We start from the raw sequence: 21145 nt of genomic DNA on the forward strand, positions 1-21145 counted from the left end.
TTCAGTGTCTGAATTATGACCTTTCGGAGACATCGTGAAATGACTACTTGTCAATTCACGATAATGCTCGGTCTAAGGCGAATGCAGAATTTGACCCGCTATCATCTGGATCTGTAAACTAGACTGTGGTGAACTTACCATGAATCATATCAGCTCTGAGTGCAAAGAAACAGAGAGCTGGCTATCTTTTCTTAATAAAGGTCAGGAATGGCTAATCTTTTGCATCGGCATGGATTCATAGAAATTTATCGCATAGACAAATGGCAGAATATGACTTAAACGATAATAATCATAATTGATCCTGTACTGCGGTATGAATATAATTTACCAAAATATACACATCCATCCATAACTTCCCCATTTTCTATGTACTTAGCCTGAAGCTGGCATGCAAGTTTAGAAACATGCATAGCATTACAACATGGACTACAACAGGCATAGCCGCTTATGTTTATATGAGCAATACAAAACTGTTTCCAGGTGATACTGGTATTCCTGGTGTTAAGTTTGAGCAACATGAATAAATAAAAAATATATGTTTTGAAGCAATGTGTTGGGTTGATTTTTTCTTTAAATACCACCCCTTTCAAATACCTAATCAAAGGCATTAGCTAATCCAGTTTAGCTCCTGAGCCATTGTTTGTACATCTCTGGTCTACTGAACAGATTTCATGAATGGAGCACCCCTGATCTTTTAAATGACTAAATATGTATTGTTATCTAAAGCAATTATGCTTGTGACTTTCTGTTAAGCAGTATATTGTCAGTGTTTTTAATGCACAGGCTTATCGTTAATACATTACCATACCATCTTGTTTCTGTGATAGTGGTTTCATTAACTGTCATTATAGGCAAGTAAAGAAAACCTTTTATTAAAGGAAAGCAAATGGGTCTTAATCATTCAGGTATCAGGCTGAATACATAATTAATGAGTTGCCTTAATCTTTGAAGCGAAGGTTTTTTCAATGTTTATACAAACTTATACACTCAGTGTATTGATTAGACTTCTTTTTTATACTTGGTCTTCTGCTGCATTTTTTCCCAAAGAAATGCTGCTCACTGGATGTTTTTCACAGCATTCTCTGCAAACTCTAGAGACTATTGTGTGTGAAAATCCTAGGAGATCAGTAGTTTCTGAGATGCTCAAACCACCCTGTCTGGCACCAGAAATCATTCCACGGTCAAAGTCACTTCGATCACATTTCTTCCCCATTCTGACGTTTGGTCTGAAAAACAGCTGAAACAAGTGCCTGTTGGTCCATCCATGGGCTTGTTACCAGCGTTTTGAAGCCCAAAGTAAAATAAAGTTTACTCGTGCCGCCATTTTGTAAATTTGGAGCCAGAGTCTGTGCAGTAGGGAAGCCGATTGAGGCTCCTCCAAAGAGCTTAGAAGATTGCGATCCGGCTCCTCTGCTAAGCATGTGAGAGGGAGTGATGTAATCTGTCCCACAATGTATTGCTCTATTGTCCTAATAAAACGATAACCTCAAAATCTGCAAATGGAGAGGCATTAGATGAAGGAAAACCATAGATTTTGACAACATTTTCTTGTGGGGAAAAAATGTTTGAATTCATATTTTTACCACAATTGTATCATTGATTTTACATTGAGAACCTGAATGACCTATACTGGAGCCAACCGCAGTGGCACTAGTGAGCATGGTCTTTCAGCATGACCAGGAAATGAGCATCAAAAAAGAAGCTTGGTTTTGGCCGCTTGGTACAAAAATAGTTTGTGTGCAGGAAGAATAGCTACAGTAGTTTGTGTGCAGCATATGAGCAAGAATAGCTACAGTAGTTTGTGTGCAGCATATGAGCAAGAATAGCTACAGTAGTAGCAGGGCATGGGCCAGAATGTACATTGCATTTGTTGCCTGCATGCAGTGTGGTCTAGTTTCCTGTGAGTGCTTGGACACTTTTCCCCTTGTGGGATGAACAGTGTCTGCTGTTCGTCCCACAAGTGTCTGCGGGTCTGCAGTTGAAACAAACAGACAAAAGGAGGACTTCCAAAGCCAAATAAACAGAATGGTTTTGAACATCAATTATCATGGTGCAGCTCCCAGGAAGCGGCGGACAGCAATGGGGAAGAAAGATTAAGGACGCGCTGTGATTTCACCTCAGATCAGATTCGACAGTACAAGGTATCCATGGTGGAATTGATGTAGCTATCACATTTCTCATCCAGGAATGCTCAGATCAGGGTGGATTGTGGTTGGACAGTTGAGGATATGGGCATAGATGGCGGAACTATTTTTTCTCGGGGGGTGCTGGAAATTCTACCTTCTTGGGGGGGTTCGGGGGAAATCATTCTTTTTTTTTAAAATAATGACAGAAATGATCATTTCTGGTTCATTTTGTGGGGAGAATATTACAGATTAGCCTTGTGAACAAAAAGGCTGGGAGTTTGTCACAGAGCAGTCTGAAGTGGCAGAACAGTCAGCACACAAAGTTGTTGAAATTCACAGAAAAGCTGAAGAAAGGTGAATTCATTTAACAAATTAATAGATCTCATGCGCAGCAGCGAGAAATGATTGAAATAACATGCGCAACTGTAGGAACAGAAGGCTAACAAGTGCTTGAAGTTTAAAAAAACTTCAGATCCCCTTGCAAAAGATCGCAGTGGGGAATTCATGGTTGGGCTAAAATAAGGTCAATTAACACGATTTCATGCAGTTTTTCCTTGGTAGTACTGTTATACACTGGCAAAATTGCGTCTTCACTGTTTTCTTATGATATAGCCTATTATTACAGCGCATGATCAGAAAGTTCACCTGCTAAGTGTCACGTCTGCCTAATTAATCTCACCAAGTGCCGTGAGGCAGTTGGGGTTAGTAATAGTTTCTGAGCACAAGTTACCATAGTTTCCGACACAGGCTTTCTCTGACCCTCATATTTCGAACCAGAAAATGAATTGTGTGTGTGTGTGTTGTCCGGCAGAATCCGAGGGAAGTGCCCATACTGACGGTTGTACCGGGAAAATGACTTGGTGAGCATAGGAAAATGGCAGCGTAACGTTTAGCGCTCTTATCAGGGGTACTGACTCGTCAAGAGGGGGTTGCCCCTCACTTCCACCACCCATGGATGCGGGTATGATGGTGAGTGATGTGTGTAACCATGTCGGAGTCTTGGGTTCCTCTTCTGTGCAGCTGTCTGATTGTATCTCAGGCCGGTGCTTGCTGTGTCTACATTGCAGCTGGTTTCTGTTTAACTGCCCACAACAAATACAGGGGTTGAAAACTTTTAAAGTGATACTTCCTGGTGACAAAGTCCCTTTTGATGAGTTTTGACTTCCTACCTGTGATCCTCTCTTCCTTACATCATTCAGCTCAGAAAAGAAGGTTTTGAATTGTTTCCTCAATTTCTAGGTTGCCTTTGACCATCCCACCAGATTCTCTAGATTCTTGCCTCCAAGAGAAAAACAAACATCACTAATCTCATAAAAGTGTACTCGGTAAGGTGCACAAGTGAAAAAATGCCAATTTTAAATTTATTTTATTCATGTTTTTAAACATAACAAAGCTCATTATCTGTTATCACCCTGGTTCTTTATCAAGGGTCTCTCTCTCTCCGCTCTGCTCTGATAAGAGAGATAGTGTTCAGTGATTTGGCCAGTAGATTTCCTCATTGAAAGAAGCATGTGAGTATGGTTTCTGTTTTGATGTTTCTGACTTTGCAATGGCATGGTAAAGGCAAAACGGAGTGCTCAGCACACCTGTCTGTCGAGTTCCAACAGCAGGCATGTTTTGTCGAAAAGCAGCCGGGCGAGCATACGCAAGGGGCCTGTGGGAACAGCTGCGGGCCTGACTTCACTAAGAGGCATCACAAACCTGGATATCCCACTCCCCTGGCTGATTCCACCAGGGCACTGTTTATTATGTGGCTGGCATAGGCCCAGCTCTCCTGAAACCTCACAAAGTAACACCCCCCACCAAACCCACTCTGTACATGATTCATGCTGAACTGTTTCCCCCATCACCTGGTCGTCATTCCAGACGTGCCACACTGGCCTCGATCCCAAATAAACCACTTACTGCTGCAATGGAAAAAAAGGTTGATGGCTTTGTGAGCGTAGTAGTCGGAAGAGAAGAATATTGAAGAATGTTAGGCTCATTCCAATCGCCTATTTTTCTCCTTTTTTTCTTTTATACTTGCTCCTGACCCAGAAATCGATCAAGGTCCGCCATATATAAGGACATTCTAACCCGTTACAGTAATTGTTAGGAACCCCCAACCTTTCCTTTGACCAAGAAAACATCAACGCATCCTTTACGGAAGTATTATTTCGGAAAGCCTTTACGTATAAACGATCGACCTGTGGATCCACCTCTCCGTCCACAATCCAAAGAACCATTGCATTTGGCATTTTTGCCAGTTTGTTTGGTAGGCACATAAAAAATGTTTGACCTATCTAAAGAACCATTCAAGAACCTTTTTTCTCTGTGTGGAAATGGTATTGAACTATAAAGGCCTTCATGTTTTTCTTTGACATTTTTACGCGCTATGATTTTCACTCCTGTGCTCCTTTGCTGTATCTTAATTCACCTTAATAACCTGTGTGGAATTAATTGTTGATCTGTAGTATAAAATATGTTCCGTCTCCAGCCTGAAATGCCATTGTGCGACCCAAGGGAATTTGTGGTTCAATGTAATTAAAGCTTAATGTGCTGTTTATTGATTTTTCACTTTGATTTTGTTATAGTTCAAATTTGTTAATATATTTTGGGAGTTAGTTGCATAATATGTACTTGATCTTTATCTGAAAGAATATGTTCATCCGCAAAACATGCAGCGTTTAATACAACAAGCACTAAATTCATAATCCCTGAAGTGAATATAGTCAGTATGTATATTTTGTGTACAGTCTCCAAAGCACATTATTAGTGATCTTTACATTTTCCCCCAAACTCCATGGCTAAAGGCATAGATCTGTGTTGATGAATATTTACATATTGAAGGGTTTACATTGGAATGAATTTGTATTATCTGAGTTTGGATCTAGATTTGAAGTTGTATGATTAGCTGCCTGCAGTCATGGTTGTTGTGGTGCGTTTCTTCTGCCTTTTGTTTTTCTTCTTTTATGGTGTTAATATCTGGCGCGTGATGTGACTGTGAATGGTATTTATAATGGATGTTACTTGTATAGTTCAGTTACTTCACTTAAATGCCCCTCTTCACTGGGGCGACATGGCTCAGGCAGTAAGAGCAGTCGTCTGGCAGTCGGAGGGTTGCTGGTTCGATCCCCCGCCCGGGCTGTGTCGAAGTGTCCCTGAGCAAGACACCTAACCCCCAAATGCTCCTGACGAGCTGGTCGGCGCCTTGCATGGCAGCCAATCGCCGTTGGTGTGCGAGTGTGTGTATGAATGCGTGAATGAGAAGCATCAATTGTACAGCGCTTTGGATAAAGGCGTTATATAAATGCCAACCATTTACCATTTAAACATAGTCTGCCAGTTCCGATTAATTTTCCATTGAACAAAATCACCAAACACCAATGAAAACAATCCACTGTCAGGACCCACGCACTCTAGTAACTGTGCCGCACATGATGCTGTACGGTCTTTTACAGTGCATTTTGATGTTCCTCACTAATAATAAGACGCATTACTGTAATTGAGGTTATGGTGAATAATTCAGGATGTATTTATAATTTCAAGCAATGAACATGAGCATTTCTGTTTTGATCAGGTGGCCGTGGTGGTGGAATTGGCATGCCATTCCGAGCGCGATAACACATTGCAGGCAGCTATCTACATTCTCCCAGGATGGAAAAAAAAGAAAAAACATTACTTTGACTTTTTATGGACGCGTGAGGATCTGTCCGTTGGCAGCACGCACGCATTCTCAGGCAAAGATGCCCGAACTGCTGCTAATTGTTCGCAAAGCGCCTGCGAAAACGGACGAGGTCGCCCGCGCAGTGGAGCGTTCGCACGCCGTGGAGACGACGACAGCGTTGCGTGCTCCGCTCGCCACGCAGCTGCTCTAGTTTTGAATGGCACGGGAGGCCTGTAACGAGAGACGCACTCCAGAGGAAGTGGTAGATAGAAGAGAGAGCGTCACCTGCGCTACAATGTGTGACAGGATATCCGACACTGGAAATGTTTGCCTTGTTTTGTCAACTAAAAAAAGAACGGCACGGCATCCCGACGCGCACGGCGACCCGATGCGCACGGCGACTGGCGAACGAGGGAGTGTTTACGCCTATTTGCTTGTCGTTTTGTTTTGTTTTTTCTTCTCATTTGTGACCTTTTCCCACGTGTGCAGCCCACGCCCTTTGAAGTAGGGCGACGCGGGTCTCGCAAGGGGCCGTTTCTGACTGCAGCACCGGTCTTGGGACAGCCGGTCTCTCCGAGCCGTGTCCTTATTTCACAGACTGATTAATTTAGCTTTCAACCGAAAACATTACTCGGTGTTTTATTGGTAGCTGGAGAAGCAGCTTTGCTCCGAAGATGGTAATTGTTTTAAGATTCGTTCTGGGGTGACTTTTTGAAACGAGCTTTGAAATGCAAGACGCGCTACCTAAGGCCCATTAAAAATTGCCAGTAAGCAAATTGCAAATAAGCTGTTGCCCAGTACAAATGAGATTACCTTTCACTGTGCCCTCAAACCTGTGCACCAGGGGATCCAGAACTGGAAACTGCAAACCACAATCACTCTCTTTATCTGTGCGCTTGATCTTTCAGCAGCGCTCTACGCTTTTTTTTTCATGCATGGTGTGCAAACTAGTCCACAAACCGCTCGCAGCACAAAGGTAATCGGTTGCAGACAACCTCTGAAGTCAGAAAGCGCTTTGAGACCGAAAGTTTTATTTTTAAAACTCTTCATGTTGTGGTCGTATATCAACGTGCTCCGGTGCTTGGGTCTTTGCTCATTAAGCTTAGGCCCATTTCATTTGTGTAGGGTCATTTTCTCTTAATGTTTCCTCTCGGTATCTCCTGCTTGGCTCACGCATGCCAGGAAAAGTGGCAAATTTCATAGCAATTGTGGCTGTAACTGCACTGTCCCCAGACAATTGTACATTAACTTTCTGGGGTTGGAGGGCTACACAAGACCATTTAGCCAGCAGATAGTGGGTATTGAGGTGTAATAATTTTTGAAAAATGTGTCCTGGGAGATCAGTGAAGTTAACTTTATTGCGCTCTTATGCCACTGCTGGACAGTCTCCTGAAGGCAGGGAACACAATGAAGTGGATTTCATTTTCTCATCCAGTCACTGTGTCTGTGTGAAAATCCTCTTTTCAAAAATACTTTGATAATATATGTTGGTGGGGGATTATGAACTAGTTGAGCACTGTATTTCCTGGAGGTATTAACAGGATGACAGATGGTGCATTTAGACCCCCCCCCCCCCCCCCCAAAAAAACAAAAAAAAAACAACTTTATATATATTTTCCTTGGCCCAGAAATTAAGTGTTGACAGTTCGACTCATTTCTTTCACTGTTTCAAAGCAATGAGGGAGAGGGAATTATAAGCTGCATCAGAATTTGATGGATTGGGTGCTGATGTCATTTGGTTTGACTCAGACCTGGTGAACAATGACACTGAAATTAATTTGCTTTATTAAGTTTAATTAGACTTTCAGATGGTGAAGCCCTACACTATGGAACCTCTCGTGAAATGAATGCACATTAAAGGGGACTCAACTCATTTAATACATTTTAAGTGTATTAAAGCATTTTCACAGTGTTTGAGGACAATCATAATTTATCAAGGCTAATGTAACAGTTTTAAATGGCTGCAATAACCATGTACATTGAATGGGTGAAATTACCGATATCCTTTCAAATTGGTTTTCCACTTAAATTAACAGCCTATTCCAAGGTGGCCATTTCCCACTTGAAGTGCATTTTATTATGAGAGTGTATAGAATACCACCATTTCAGTTATACTTATATGCTGAACCTTTTGTAAATGATGAGCGTCTCTGAAAAAGCACCCTCAATATAGATGGCCTGAGGTTCCTCATTTTAGTTAATTCAAGCAAATTTAACCACAATTGCGCCGATTCCCGTTCCAAATGGGTTTTTTTTTGTTAAAACTCAGAAGGTTTAAATTGCTGCAGTACTTTTAGTTTCGCCAAATCAAAAACTCCAGGTACCCAATAGATGATGACGGTGTTCCAGAGAACGGGAAGACCCTGTAAACCCAAGTACTGAAACAGTCACCTAGTGTGGTTGTAGGTACAAACATTCATAAACACTACTCTGGATTAAAATTATAGTAGCAGGCTACTTTTTTAAATCAAATCAAATCCCAGTGTGTTGTCTTTGAACTGAATGCTGAAAATGAAAATGAACTAATTTGCATGCATTCACTACAGCAGAGCTACTCAACTCTACATCATGCAGGCCGCAGTGTCTGCAGGTATTTGCTCCTGCTGTGCACTACACTACCTGATTTCACCGATATATTTGATAGGTTTGCAGACACCATACGCTCTAAGTCTCAGTTTGCGGGTCAATTCTATTCCTGACCTACAGCCAGTACATACAGTATGTGCGATAACAAATAACAAGCTCTTGACACAAATAAGAAATTCCTCCCGCCCTCTTATTCCTTTTTGAGCTTCGATAATAAACAAGAGTATTGTTCTTGATCACTTGCTATGGTCTCTCGCATACCTTCACAGGCAAAGAAGCCTCTTAACCGTTAACAGTCGAGCTTGCCGAAGGAGTGCCTTCCCTGAACAGACCCCCTTACGCTGAATGATGCTACCTGTTAAGAGACTGAAGTTTCCTGAGAAATTTGCAATTGTTCTCGTATTTATTTATGTGCAGGCCTTGTATATGCTGCACAAAGTCAGCAATGTCCTTTAGATGCCAAGTTAATTTTTCAACAGCATAAATTCTCAACAACTGTGCAACATGAGTTCACTGAACCTGTACTTGTGTTCGTGCCAGTGACTGAAATTGAAATGCTAATCTGTTTATTTATGAGAGGGCAATTTGACTTAATTTCACAGGAAGGAAACATTCAACTGCAAGGATCAATATAGCAAAATTCCATTTCATGCCCTGCAAGCACCAACAACCTGTATACTGTTAATCATTGAAAATACCCTGAGCGGAAGTTATTCTTATTGGGGGGGGATGAAACATCACGGTATGAAAAATGCGACTTTTATCTGAATTGTATGTCGTTTTATACTTACATGTACTGTTGTTCGTTAAGTATTGTTCTGGAACAGAATTGCGTGAGGCCCAATGTTAAAAAATAAATATAGGACTGGGTTTATATGCTTCATATGGCCTATAGGATAGCAAACCAACGTTTGCTGCCCGAAAAAATTGCTTTGAAATATGATTCGATAAAAATAAAAATACTGAGGTCAGGAAGAGAGATAATGCAGTGCAAACTACCTTACATGGGCAAATTTCAGTACTCAGGATGTCTCTGTCCTCTGGAATTTAGAGCGATTACGTCACTGCCTGCCGCTCTCACAGAATATTTGGAGAAAAAGAAGTTTCATTTTTGTGGGATTTGAAACTCATTGATTCTTAGAAAGCGAGGTAAGAGAAACTATGAGTTATTGCAAAATATCCGCCCGGCGGTTCATGATCAGTTATGTAGGCTATGTGACTGTAACAAGGTTTCAATGCAACCTCTGCAAATATGCAGCAGGTCTTGCATCTGTTTCGTTTTCTTTGTGTTACTTTATCACCTTGGAGAAGAATAATACTGGAAGTCTTGAAGTATTGGAGGGCGGGGGCATACAGCGAAGAGGGATACCTTTTTCCTTTCTGAGCTGAGAGAAGCGTTAAAGAAAAGTTTTTAAAAGTGGGGGGTTGTTTTGTGGTCGTGTGACTTGACGCTGTTCTGTGGGTACAGTGGGTATCGTAGTCGCTGTTTGCATTGGCATTTACTATTCTTGCCAATATAAAAATATTAAATATTATTTTCTAGCTATTTTTCTGCGGTACCATGCAACGCGGAAGTGAGTTGACAGCGTGAATTCTCGTCTATGCGAATGTACTTCTTTTTTCTTGATAATATAGCAGCTTTTTCCTGTAGTGTCTTTGCAGGAAATCATAACGCGATACGACCTAAAATGGTTGATTTATTATTATTTTTTACTCTGTTCACAAATAATTTATGTACAGTAGCTTATTACCGTGTCTTTAAAGTAACGGTGCTCAAGAACGTTTGAGCCTCCGCCCCGCGTAAGCCAATATAGTGACAGATACTTGACATTAATACTTCGCTCGGCAAATTGAACAGCTTTCAATTGGAAATATGTTTTTAAGTGAAACTCCAATAATCCAGTTAATTTTTCGGCCGTCTACATTGGCCTAACCTTTGCCTGCGTTATGTATTTCCTACATTGAGCAGTGCACTTGTGAAGTTCATTCTGAAGACAATGCAACTCATGTTTTCGATTTTAGTAGCGATTAACTACATAAACAATCGCTTTGAACGTTGTTTGGCTGATGTTCATTTGGATTGCCTGTCTTTTTAGAGATTTGGTAATTTTGTAATCTTTGGTCATTTCAGCAGTGCTCTTTTCTGAAATGACAAAGACTGCAAAATTACTCCTAAGAAATTACTGGCAATCCCATTTAACATAGTATGGACGTTGCCAATAACAGTGTTGAAAGCTCTTGTTTACGTTGTTAGTCAGTGCTAAAATAAGATACAGTACAGGAGTTGCATTGTCTTCAGAATAGACCTGTTTTATGCTTTGCGATATCCAAAAATATGCCCAGGATATCCTTGATGTGTTACCTTAATGATGATTTGGAACAAAATGTTACCCTTTTTCAGGACTAGATCTGAAAATGAAGTAAACAAAACTAAAGCCCACGTAACACCAAAAAGGCTGTCTGGGTTTCCCTACTCACATTCCATTACAGCCGCCTTCAATCATGGACACATGTACACACATATGCATAATAAGGTAGTATTATCAAAACATTTTGCTCTCCATTCACTCCCAAAGCTTTCTGTTTTTTAGACCCTTACAAAGAATTTGAAGTTTTACTTATTTTCAATAAGCCTCTTGGCTTCCGAGCAATGTTTACATTGCTAATTTGAGCCTTTAATTAGCTCAGACTTCAGAATGAGGGGTGAGAAATGCAAACTGACAATATATTACTTTGGGTGAAATACAAGAGATTGATATATATTTTTTTGTCAATCATCTTCAAACTTGTATATGAGGGCAAATTTTGTGCAGCGGTAAACTTTCTGAGTTCTGCAACTTGGAAAAGCTTTTGGTGTTTTTAGCTCATCGTTCATTGCATGAACGCGCATGTTATAGACATTTTGGAAATCCACCAACTCAAATCAAGCTGAGTGCGTGGTTGCTGGCTCGTAGCTTGCTTTAGAAAAACGGAAAAGGCTGCATGGTTTAAAAAAAATAAAATAAAAAAAGCCAGCTATGTTCCGGCTTTGCCGTTGATGGGCCCATTTGAGCTGTGGGTGGTTCCAGCAGTGCGGCAAAGATGGCAGTAAGCACTTTGCAGCAGTGTGAAAGGGTTTTATCGTCAGCTCAAACATCTCTCAGGGTTCTAACAGGCTGCTATTTTAGGAGCAAATGCTCCTGAAAATTCATGTGTGCTAACTGGAAACATAAATTAGGAGAACACCTACTAATTGAGATGTTTTGGTGTGCTCCTATTTTTTTATAACTGAGGAGCACATGTGCTCCCTGGAAGAAATGTTAGCGTGGAGCCCTATCTCTGTTCTGTTGTCATGCTTTTTTGCATGCATGTTCCTCCAGCAACTTTGCAGAAGTTGCATACTCAAAGTTATTCTTTTTTTCAGTACAGAACTTGTTTCTGTCTTGTGTGGGGTAAATTGTTCAACCGAAGTGTCTCATTTTAAATTCAGATGTATGTACATTTTTATATTGACGTGCGTTTCAAATCGATAACAGCGCAGCCCCCTAGAGCTATGCCATCAAACTGAATATTTGTGTGTCAATCACACATATTTGACTTGAGTCAGAACGAGCTGAGCTTCCCTTTAAACTTCAGAAAAAGGACATCTTTTGACAGCTCTGAGTGAAAGTTAAGACTGCGGCTGCCTCTGCTGTGCCAAGCCCCCTCTAAAGTGATCCATCTGATCTTAGCGGTTTTTAATGGAGTCTTCAGATGCGTTCTACAGCAGCACGACAGGGAATACACTCAGGACGCGCAGGCCGCTGTTTACATAACGCATTGCTGTGGTGTGCTTTAGATTCGAGAGTCCAATCATATTAAATTGCATTATGTATGATACATTTTAAAAGCGCATAATATCCACGGAAAAACATGAAAGCGGCTGCTAATTTGAGGGAGGGTAACAAAATCCTACAGTATGTGATACTGTGTGAAATACCACTTTAAGTATGGGTAAACATGAGCCACCAGCAGGAAAGCTAATAAATCAGAGCTGTGTAGATTGGGAATAGTTACTGTGCATTTTGTGCCACTTGGTCCAACAAGCTGCTCTAAGTCAGCAGGACAGATTAACCAGGGAAGGTTTGATAGGATGCATGGAGATAGTGCACCACATGCATTATTTGTTTTGTACAAAAATCTTTTAAATTGCACAAGATTCAAGGGTTTTCCACCTTTAAAGTAACCACCTTTCAATAACCCTAATTCTTATATTTCATGTGTAATGCCAAAATGCCCCACGTTCCTCAGTTCAGAATTCTTTTAACATCCGCACTTTAACATCTAGGGTGACACCGGTTTGTATAGGGTAGCAATTTGTATGACAAGCAGCAAAGTGAGAGGGCCATCTCAAAAGCCACATAGAGTTGGCGCAGAGAAAACGCAGAAAACAAGCCTGCGCTGCTTTGTGCAAGTAATGAACTGTATGTAGGGGCCAGCCTGTAGCCTAGTGGCTAAGGTACATGACTGGGACCCTGAAGGTTGGTGGCTAAGCCCTGGTGGTCCACACAGCAGTTGGGCCCTTGATAACAAATTATAAATAACAAATTATATTAGACGGTTGCATAAGTCTCAGTTAAAGCACATTCAGTTGTGAGCATGAGCTAAGTCCATAGTAAGTGAGAGTGAGAAGTACACATTTATTTCAACCTGTAAACCAAACGCTCAGAAAGGGAAAGGTATGTAACCCATGGCACTCAGACACCTGGAGGCTGGTTCCTCAGATTTATACTGACTGCCACTGATCCACGTATACTTTTGCCTCATTATCTCCTCTCTATTTGTCCTTTACATTTGTGCATTTAGCCATTTATCAAGCAACAATATTACAAATTCATATAGTTCAATGTAGAAGCTCACCAGCTTTATCAGATGTTGTCTAGTAATGTTCTGAAATAATAAATAATATAAATAAAAAATAAATAAAATAATAAATACTTTTTCAATTCAGGATAAAGTATAAGATAACATGAGCTAAATTGCAGGCAGGTTTTTCTTTGTAATGTTGCTGTAACAAGTTGACCAAACAAGTCTTATTTTGTCAAAGAGCCAAAACATTTATATTACTTATTGCTTAAAAAAAAATCATTATTATTACTTGTATGACTTATTGTTAATCACAACCACTAAATATCACAGCTTCCATGATTAACTCAAGCAGCTTCCAGGGTACAATGTGTTACTTCAGGCAGGGGACATCAGAAAAGTCAGAAAACATGGTTCTTGCACTAACAGAAATGTCCCACTAGAGGCAATAGGCACTTTGCCTCCTTTGGCAAGGTCGCCAAAGCCTGATGAAACAATTATTGGTTGCTGCACTTCTTATGAAATGTTCTCAATGCAAGAGTGAATAACAAAATTTAAACTTTCAGAAAAAAATAACATTCCTATGGATGTTGATGATGGTTACCCTTATTGAAAGCATTGACTGCGAACCTTTTGAAATCTGATTGAAGCCTGAAAACTTTGCAGAGACTTGGTCCGCAGCAGAGTATCAGGTGCTAGATGCAGTATATCAGATAAAAAAAAAAAAGGTCATTTCTATTATTGGAAGTTATTCTAAATCCCCCAAAAGTCCTATTGCAGTTACTGTACGTACAATTATTTAAAATAAAGCACATCACACTGTCAAAAAAAGCACGTCACACTCTCAAAGTCCACAGGGAGAAAGTGTTTCTTTTACCCTTTTTTTCTGGAGATAATTCCGGCCTGTAATCTCTCTGGATGTAAAGGTCAGTTTTGATTAGGTAATTCAGTCCCTCTAGGAAGGACTGAATTAGGTATTGTTTCTTTTCTTTTTTCTTTCAGACAAGATTATTTATGGATCGGAAGCTCATGGGTGGTCTCTGGGCACCAGCAGAGCATTTTAAGACCCTAACCTTCCCTGTTCTTTAATCTTACTGACTGTAGCACTAGAGTATGTTTAATTAGCCTTCTATTTTAATCACTACTCCTGTCTAGTAGTGACATTGTAACACCTAGTAGCGTACTGTAAAGATCATTATATTATGCAAAATATCCTCCTTTGAGGTTGTAATATGTGGGCGTATGTAATAGATGTATGTCCTTTTCGTATTTCTAATATTGCTAATTATAGTGTTTTATAGTCTGCTCATTATTTATAACAGTATATCATGTGCTCAAGAGTGTTCTTTTTCATCTTTAAACTGTTTTAAAGATGAAAAATGCACAAGAAATTAATCTGAATATTTATGCTAGCACAAACCTAGAAGATATGCAGTATATCTCTGAATAAGAATTGACTTGCTTATTGACTGGAACTACACTCAGTGAGCACTTTATTAGGTATTTATTAGACTTCTGCTGCTGTAGCCTATCCACTTGACGAGGTGCATCTTCAGAGATGCTCTTCTGCACACCACTGTTGTAATGTGTGGTTATTTGCGTTACTGTCACCTTCCTGCTTTGACCAGTCTGGCCCTTCTCCTCTAATCTCTCTCATTAACAAGGCGTTTTTGCCTGCAGAACTGCTGCACACCGGATGTTCAGCAGTTTCAGCAGTTTCTGAGATACTCAAACCACCCTCTCTGGCACCAACGATCATCTCCAGGTCACATAACCTGCATGTCTTTGGACTGTGAGAGGTTAACTGGAATACCCAGAGGAAACTCATGTGAAGACAGGGCTACTGGTCTTCTATCATTGTGAATATACAACATAACAGAGTTATTGAAAAATAATTATAATATTGTCATAACTTTACCTTATAAATAATAATTGGAATAATAACCCAAATCTAAATTGTAAATGACTCCATCGCCCTGTGTTGAAGAGCATGCTTGTATGAGAGTGATGCTTTTGTTACAACTTTACTGTGGCTTAACCCCTGCATACCATTTTGGAAACCATGCACATACTGAGAGGAGGGAACTAGCAGATGTTCTGGCATATGTACAGTACATATACTTCTGTCTGCGCGCAGGAGACTGGAATGCCGTTATGTCACTGGAATAGCTATTTGTACACTGGCAGTCAGAGAGAATTCCTTCCCATAAATGTAAATGCTTACAGTACATACTGAACAACGCTCTTTGACCTAAAGTGCACAATTGATTTAAAACTGAATTTCACATCTGAAGGTGTGGTTTTAGCAGTAGGGGCTTTGCGTTGAGAACCTTTGGGACCCAATTGCCACCACAGTAGTTTGTGCAGAACCCTGGGAACATCTTGGGAGCTCCAGATTTTAAACTGTGCTTGAACTGTGCAGGAAGGCTTCCAAATGGCAGGGCATTTGTGTGAAAAATCGGAAGAGGCTGCTGTTCTGATGAAGGAGATCAACTGCACATTAAACACAATGTGTTGTGTGCTCGGTATCTTAATTAGCACGTCTATGCTCAAACCGTAACTTCTAAAGTGAGTGACAATGCAATAATGCTATTGTGAGAGAAGTCATCAGCTGTCACTCAGGAAGGCTGTGTGTTACTTTTACTTGTGTTACTTCTCTTTGGTAGCTTACCTAACAGTATAAACAAGAGAGCATCAAAGTGAACTGCTGCACACCGCAGTTTAACTGCAGTTTATGTGGCTGTGAATCACCTGTAGCAATGAGCTACTGAGGAAGGAGTCAATGAGAAGCAAATGGGATGTGCCGTTTCTGTCAGACTACTGAAACACTATTTTTTATCAGCCGTTGGCAAACTATACTTAGTGACCACTTTATTAGGTAAACCTGTACACCAGCTTGTTGATGCAAATATTTAATCAGCCAATCATGGTCAAGAGGTTCAGTTGTTTTTCAGACCAAATGTTAGAATAGGGAAGAAATGTTATGTGGCTTTGACCGTGGAATGTTTGTTGGTGCCAGGCAGGGTGGTTTCAGTATCTCAGAAACTGCTGATCTCCTGGGATTTTCACACACAACAGTCTCTAGAGTTTTCATAGAATGGTGTGAAAAACAAAAAATTGAGGAGCAGTTCTGCGGGCAAAAACGTGTTATGGAGAGATGTCAGAGGAGAAGGGTCCGATGGGTTGAAGGTGACCGTAACACAACGAACCACAGAAGAGCATCTCTGAACACACAATGCGTCCAAACCTCTGAATAGATAGGCTACAGCAGCAGAAGACCAGTAAGTCTAAAAAATAAAGTCTAATAAATACCTAATAAAGTCCTCATTGAGTGTATATACGATAAGCTGGCACAATGACTGTAGACTGTAGTCACTGCTTTAACTCTCACCCATAAATTTTTGTAGTGTGTTGATGTTCTCATTGTTGGAAGAGCAGAAGTTTCTGTAAAGCAGTGGACCCATTTTCACAATATTAGTTTCTGAGGAAGACTACAGTCTTTCAGCAGTATTTTAAATTAAGAAGGATGTCTCACACGCTACAAGTTATCCTCAGTGGTTCAACTTTATTCATTTTGAAATAGTTCATTTTGAAGGTGTGTTCATAAGCCACGTTAAATCCCATGGCTGAGAAGGCATTCTAGACAAAAAAGAAAGTAAAAGTAATTGAATTTGACACCGTCTAAAGGATGATAGAAGAGATGACTCTTTCTCTCCCTTTGTCACGAGATGACCATTCTGCAGCATATCTCAGTGGGGTTATGACTCATGGCATTCGTCTCTGTCTGTCTCTGCCATGCCCAGATGTGTGCCCAGTAAAGGGGAAGAGTAGAGTATTTATTTAAATCAACATTTAAATAAATAGTCACACGCTGCAGTTACCCACGTTAAGAGTCATACAGAAAGTTGTGCCGCCACCACCAACCGCCCCCCCCCCCCCCCCCCCTCCCCAAACTCCTCCATACACCAGGCCTGTGGTAAGAACCAGCCTGAGTCATTTCAGAATGCACATCAGAAGGCACCGGCGTGCCAAACAAACTGGCATCCCGGAGACGAACGCAAATCCCTAGAACGGTGCCTCGATTGCCAAGTGTTTGATGGCCTAATGATGAAAAGACGGCCCTAATGGCAGCCTGAGACTTTGGATTGATTCTGTGCAAACGCTGCCAGCTCCCATATTTGGGCTGTCCCTGGTGACTGAGCATTCCAATAGCATTGCGGTCTCCCCATTAGCGCTAATTTCCTGAGGTTTAGGGGAGAGCAGACATCAGTCACCCAGAAAAACGTGCTACTTGTGTGTGTGTGGGTGTGTGTGCGTGGGTGGGTGTGTCTTTACCCATGTGTGAGCAAGCCTGTGCTTGTTTGTGTGTGCATGCGTGTGGTTGCACACACATGTTTGTTGCCATGTTTGGGGCTGGCTTACTGTACACATTATCCTATGCTGTCATTTGAAGCCTCTGGTACAACACAGAGCTGAGCATGTGAATGCCATGAAATTTCCCCCCAAATTGTACCATGAGTTTGAATAGTTCTATTTTAATTCTGCCTAGAAGCGAGGCTTTATCCAGCTCCTTTTCTGCTATTATCTCAGTTATTCTGCATGAATGCTATGGACCGCAGTTTTGGCTGCTTTATGACCTTGGCGCACTAAAGTGTCATTCCTCACTAAAAGCAAGCTGCACTGACTTTGCCCCAATCATCTAAAATGTCTCCTTATTTGGGAATGTTTACCTCCGCAATGCTTGTTCAAGTAGGGTGGAAGAAGGGAGGCGAGTCACTTAAAGCAGAATCCAAGCAGAGGGCTTTGGTGTGGATCTTCTGGAGTAAAGTCCCAGAGGCTAACAGAAAGAGTATTTTAAAAGACTGAATGATGTGAGTAACATGTCACTTTCCTCATAACCTCTCTGCTTTGTTCTCAAAAAGGACTGGAATAGTTGATGTTGGTTACAGTCACAGTTTGCAGGCATTTGCAGGCAACAAGTGTTTACTTGTGTGTGTGTGTGTGTGTGTGTGTGTGTGTGTGTGTGTGTTTGTATGTGTGTGTACATGTGCGCACATTATGACTAACTCTGCCAGGTTGCATTCTAGTTGACACAGGATAGACTATTGATGTTGAATACTTCAGTGGGTGCTTTCCACTTCCTTATTTGCGTCTTAGTCATCGCCATTTTAATTCACATTTTTAGATAAGCTGCTGTAGACACCATGATAGAAATTATTACGATATTTAAATTTTTTGAGATGCACCTGTATAACTATGACAGCTCTTTGGCTTTTCCCATGCTGACAAATAGAACTATATTAAATAAATTAAGTTGAAGCTGAAAAATGAACTTTTCCACGATATTCAAATTTTTTGAGATGCACCTGTATAACTATGACAGCTCTTTGGCTTTTCCCATGCTGACGGATTACAAAAGGATTTTGCATGCTAATTACCTCATTTTTGTACTATAGGGGAAAAGGGAGTGATGGAATGACAATCTCAGTCTCAGAACTATATTAATTAAATTAAGTTCTGAAAAATTTACTTTTCCACGATCTTCAATTTTTTTTAGATGCACCTGTATAACTGTGACAGCCCTTTTAAGTACTGTCACAGTTATATGATGGCATAGGCAATGGTACGACTCAAGTGTGGGACAAGCTAAAGTTAGCTTTTAGTTAGTCTACTGATTATCATCTTGTTGATTAGTCAACTATTTGGCTTTTCAGGGAAGTTTGATGACTTTCTTGCATAACTTTACCCCACAACTCCAATGTTTGTCTAACGTTACATTATGAAATATCACTCCACACATAAGCTACATGTTGACTAAAGTGCTTTATACAGCATCACACTCAATTGAATGTAGACAGTTTTGATTGATGTGAATTGGACCAATAATTACAGAGAAAAGGGCAAATAATCCCTGTGTTCGGACCATGTTAGTTTAGGATAGTACGAACACCGCCGTATAAGCCTACCCCGGTCAACCAGTGTTTCCCACCATCCGCCTAGATGTGCACTTATTGTGGACGTGAATTGTCTGTACACCCAAATTTCATCTTTAGGCCCAATGTGCACTGCTGTTGCACAAGTTGTTGCACCTGAATATAACGCATCTTCTATTACACGCCAGCAACTGAAGTGACAGCTAGCTAGTTAACTATATAGCAGGGAAACCGATTTGTTATAAGAATTTGTAGTGAACATATGTTGGTATAGTTTTATTTATTAAGTAAAAATGCAAAAAATGCAGTATGTATATTAAGGTTTGGATGAGATAAAATGTGATATTTGTGGCTAATGTTAGTCATCTCCAGTCAAGGACATTAGCAAGCATATATAGCTTTATGCCCTCATTAGTTGCTGCATTGTATTGTTAGCTAGATAGCTATATATTTGATTGAATATTTATGTTTATGTACTGTATAAACTGAGACTTTTAGATTGTTTGCATTTAATATTAAAGGTATTAAATCGTTAAGAGTTCTATATTTGTCTTAAATGTGTGTTAAAGTGCTATGTTAAATAATGAATTAAATTAATGTTCATTAAAAGATTGTCCTTCACTGAATTTTTTAATAAAATTGCTTATAATACATGGAGATAAGATGAGGTGTGTATGCAAGCATTGTCAGGAAGCTGTGATGGGAGTTTAAAAAGTGTTCTTTTTGAATCACAGTAATTTTATCAAGGCAAAATGTATCAAGTGCCTGTGATATTCATTTTAGGCCATATCGCCTAGCTCTATCACTGCAGGTTCTTGGAGTTTCATGTTTGCATACTTTGTCATGTTATGGGAAGATCTTGATAACTGTCAGAAAGAAATATTTCCTTGTTGAAATGAACAGAAATTATCTCTGTAGTCATTTTTTGGTGTGCTGTTGGATCACTTTATTATGGCTGATCTGACCACAGCACTCTCTTCCAGTCATAATTCCAATGAAGTTCGGCAAACTCAAGATGCTTGATTTTGTTTATTGTTCTCAGTAAGGGTTGTCTTTGTGCCACCCTTCCAAGAGTTTACTGGTATGGTGGTGCCATTTTATGGTTCTTTTTGAGACTTGATGACCTCAATATTCAACCAATCTCGGCAATTCTTAAACCGTGATCCTTGGGTTCTTTATCCCTCGTTCCCCCTCACTATCTTCACTGTCCCTGGGGACAGCATGCACTTGCTTCCTCTTCCTGGCTAGTTTCAATAATTTTGTTTTACATTTTTTATCATTGCCCTTACAGTGCTAGCTGGTATGCTTAATTGTTTATGTATTACTTTATACCCATTACCAGACTTGTGGTAGTCAATTATCATCTGTCTCTTCTCAATTGACAGATCTGTGTCTTTTCCCATGCTGATGGATGGCAAAAGGATTTTGCCTGCTTATGACCTCGTTTGTATACTCTTGGGGAAAAGGAAGTGATGGAATGACGCAATCTCAATCTCAGAACTGTATTAATTAAATTAAGTGAAATGTTGCCAATTTCACTTCGTATTTGATTTTATTTACAATAATTGTTTGGCAATTTTGACACCATGGTTTTCAGGAAAAAATGTGTTTGACAATTTCTTATGAATTTGTTGGGGTCTCGTTGGAGGTAGTGAACGACAGATATAAACACCAATGTATAGTTGCCAAATAGGGTATTAGTCCACCCACTGCTGTTTTTGATTAAAAGTTTCAGGATAAAATCTTGCAGTTGCTTGCCTTTTTCCTGTGTAAAGACATCACAGTCTTGGGGCATGCAATTCCTTCCACTTTTGCTGCTCATATCTTTTCCCTCTCTGTCACAAATTGAGCTGCCTCAAGCCTGATTTATTTGTTGTAGGACCCTTGCGGAAAGCATTGTATGACGGAAATTATGCATTTTCAACTGGAAAAAGTGTAGTACGACACTTTCTCAGTGTCGTGCACCTGTAGAATTTTGTCACAGAACAGTCATACTTTTTCGCCCAGCGTTGATTGGATAGCAAGATGGA

The 21145-nt window shown here is 40.3% G+C and overlaps 1 protein-coding gene across 6 annotated transcripts in view; it reads left to right on the forward strand.

Moving 5' to 3' along the window:
* lpp (LIM domain containing preferred translocation partner in lipoma) overlaps positions 1 to 21145 on the forward strand; it is a 273606-nt gene that overhangs the window by 52376 nt on the left and 200085 nt on the right. The window contains exon 1 of one of the 6 annotated variants that reach the window (XM_061240901.1): positions 9402 to 9507. The exons of 3 other annotated variants lie outside the window; for them this stretch is intronic. Coding sequence is in view for 1 of the 3 variants with exons in the window: in XM_061240900.1 (XP_061096884.1) it covers positions 18049 to 18053 (5 nt within the window). In the remaining 2 variants the exon portion in view is untranslated. Of the gene's footprint in view, positions 1 to 9401; positions 9508 to 17971; positions 18054 to 21145 lie in introns of those variants that run through there. 2 more of the 6 variants (XM_061240903.1, XM_061240900.1) reach the window with 2 other exon arrangements.

The sequence above is a fragment of the Conger conger genome, chromosome 4 (assembly GCF_963514075.1).
Source record: "Conger conger chromosome 4, fConCon1.1, whole genome shotgun sequence".
Lineage (NCBI taxonomy): Eukaryota > Metazoa > Chordata > Actinopteri > Anguilliformes > Congridae > Conger > Conger conger.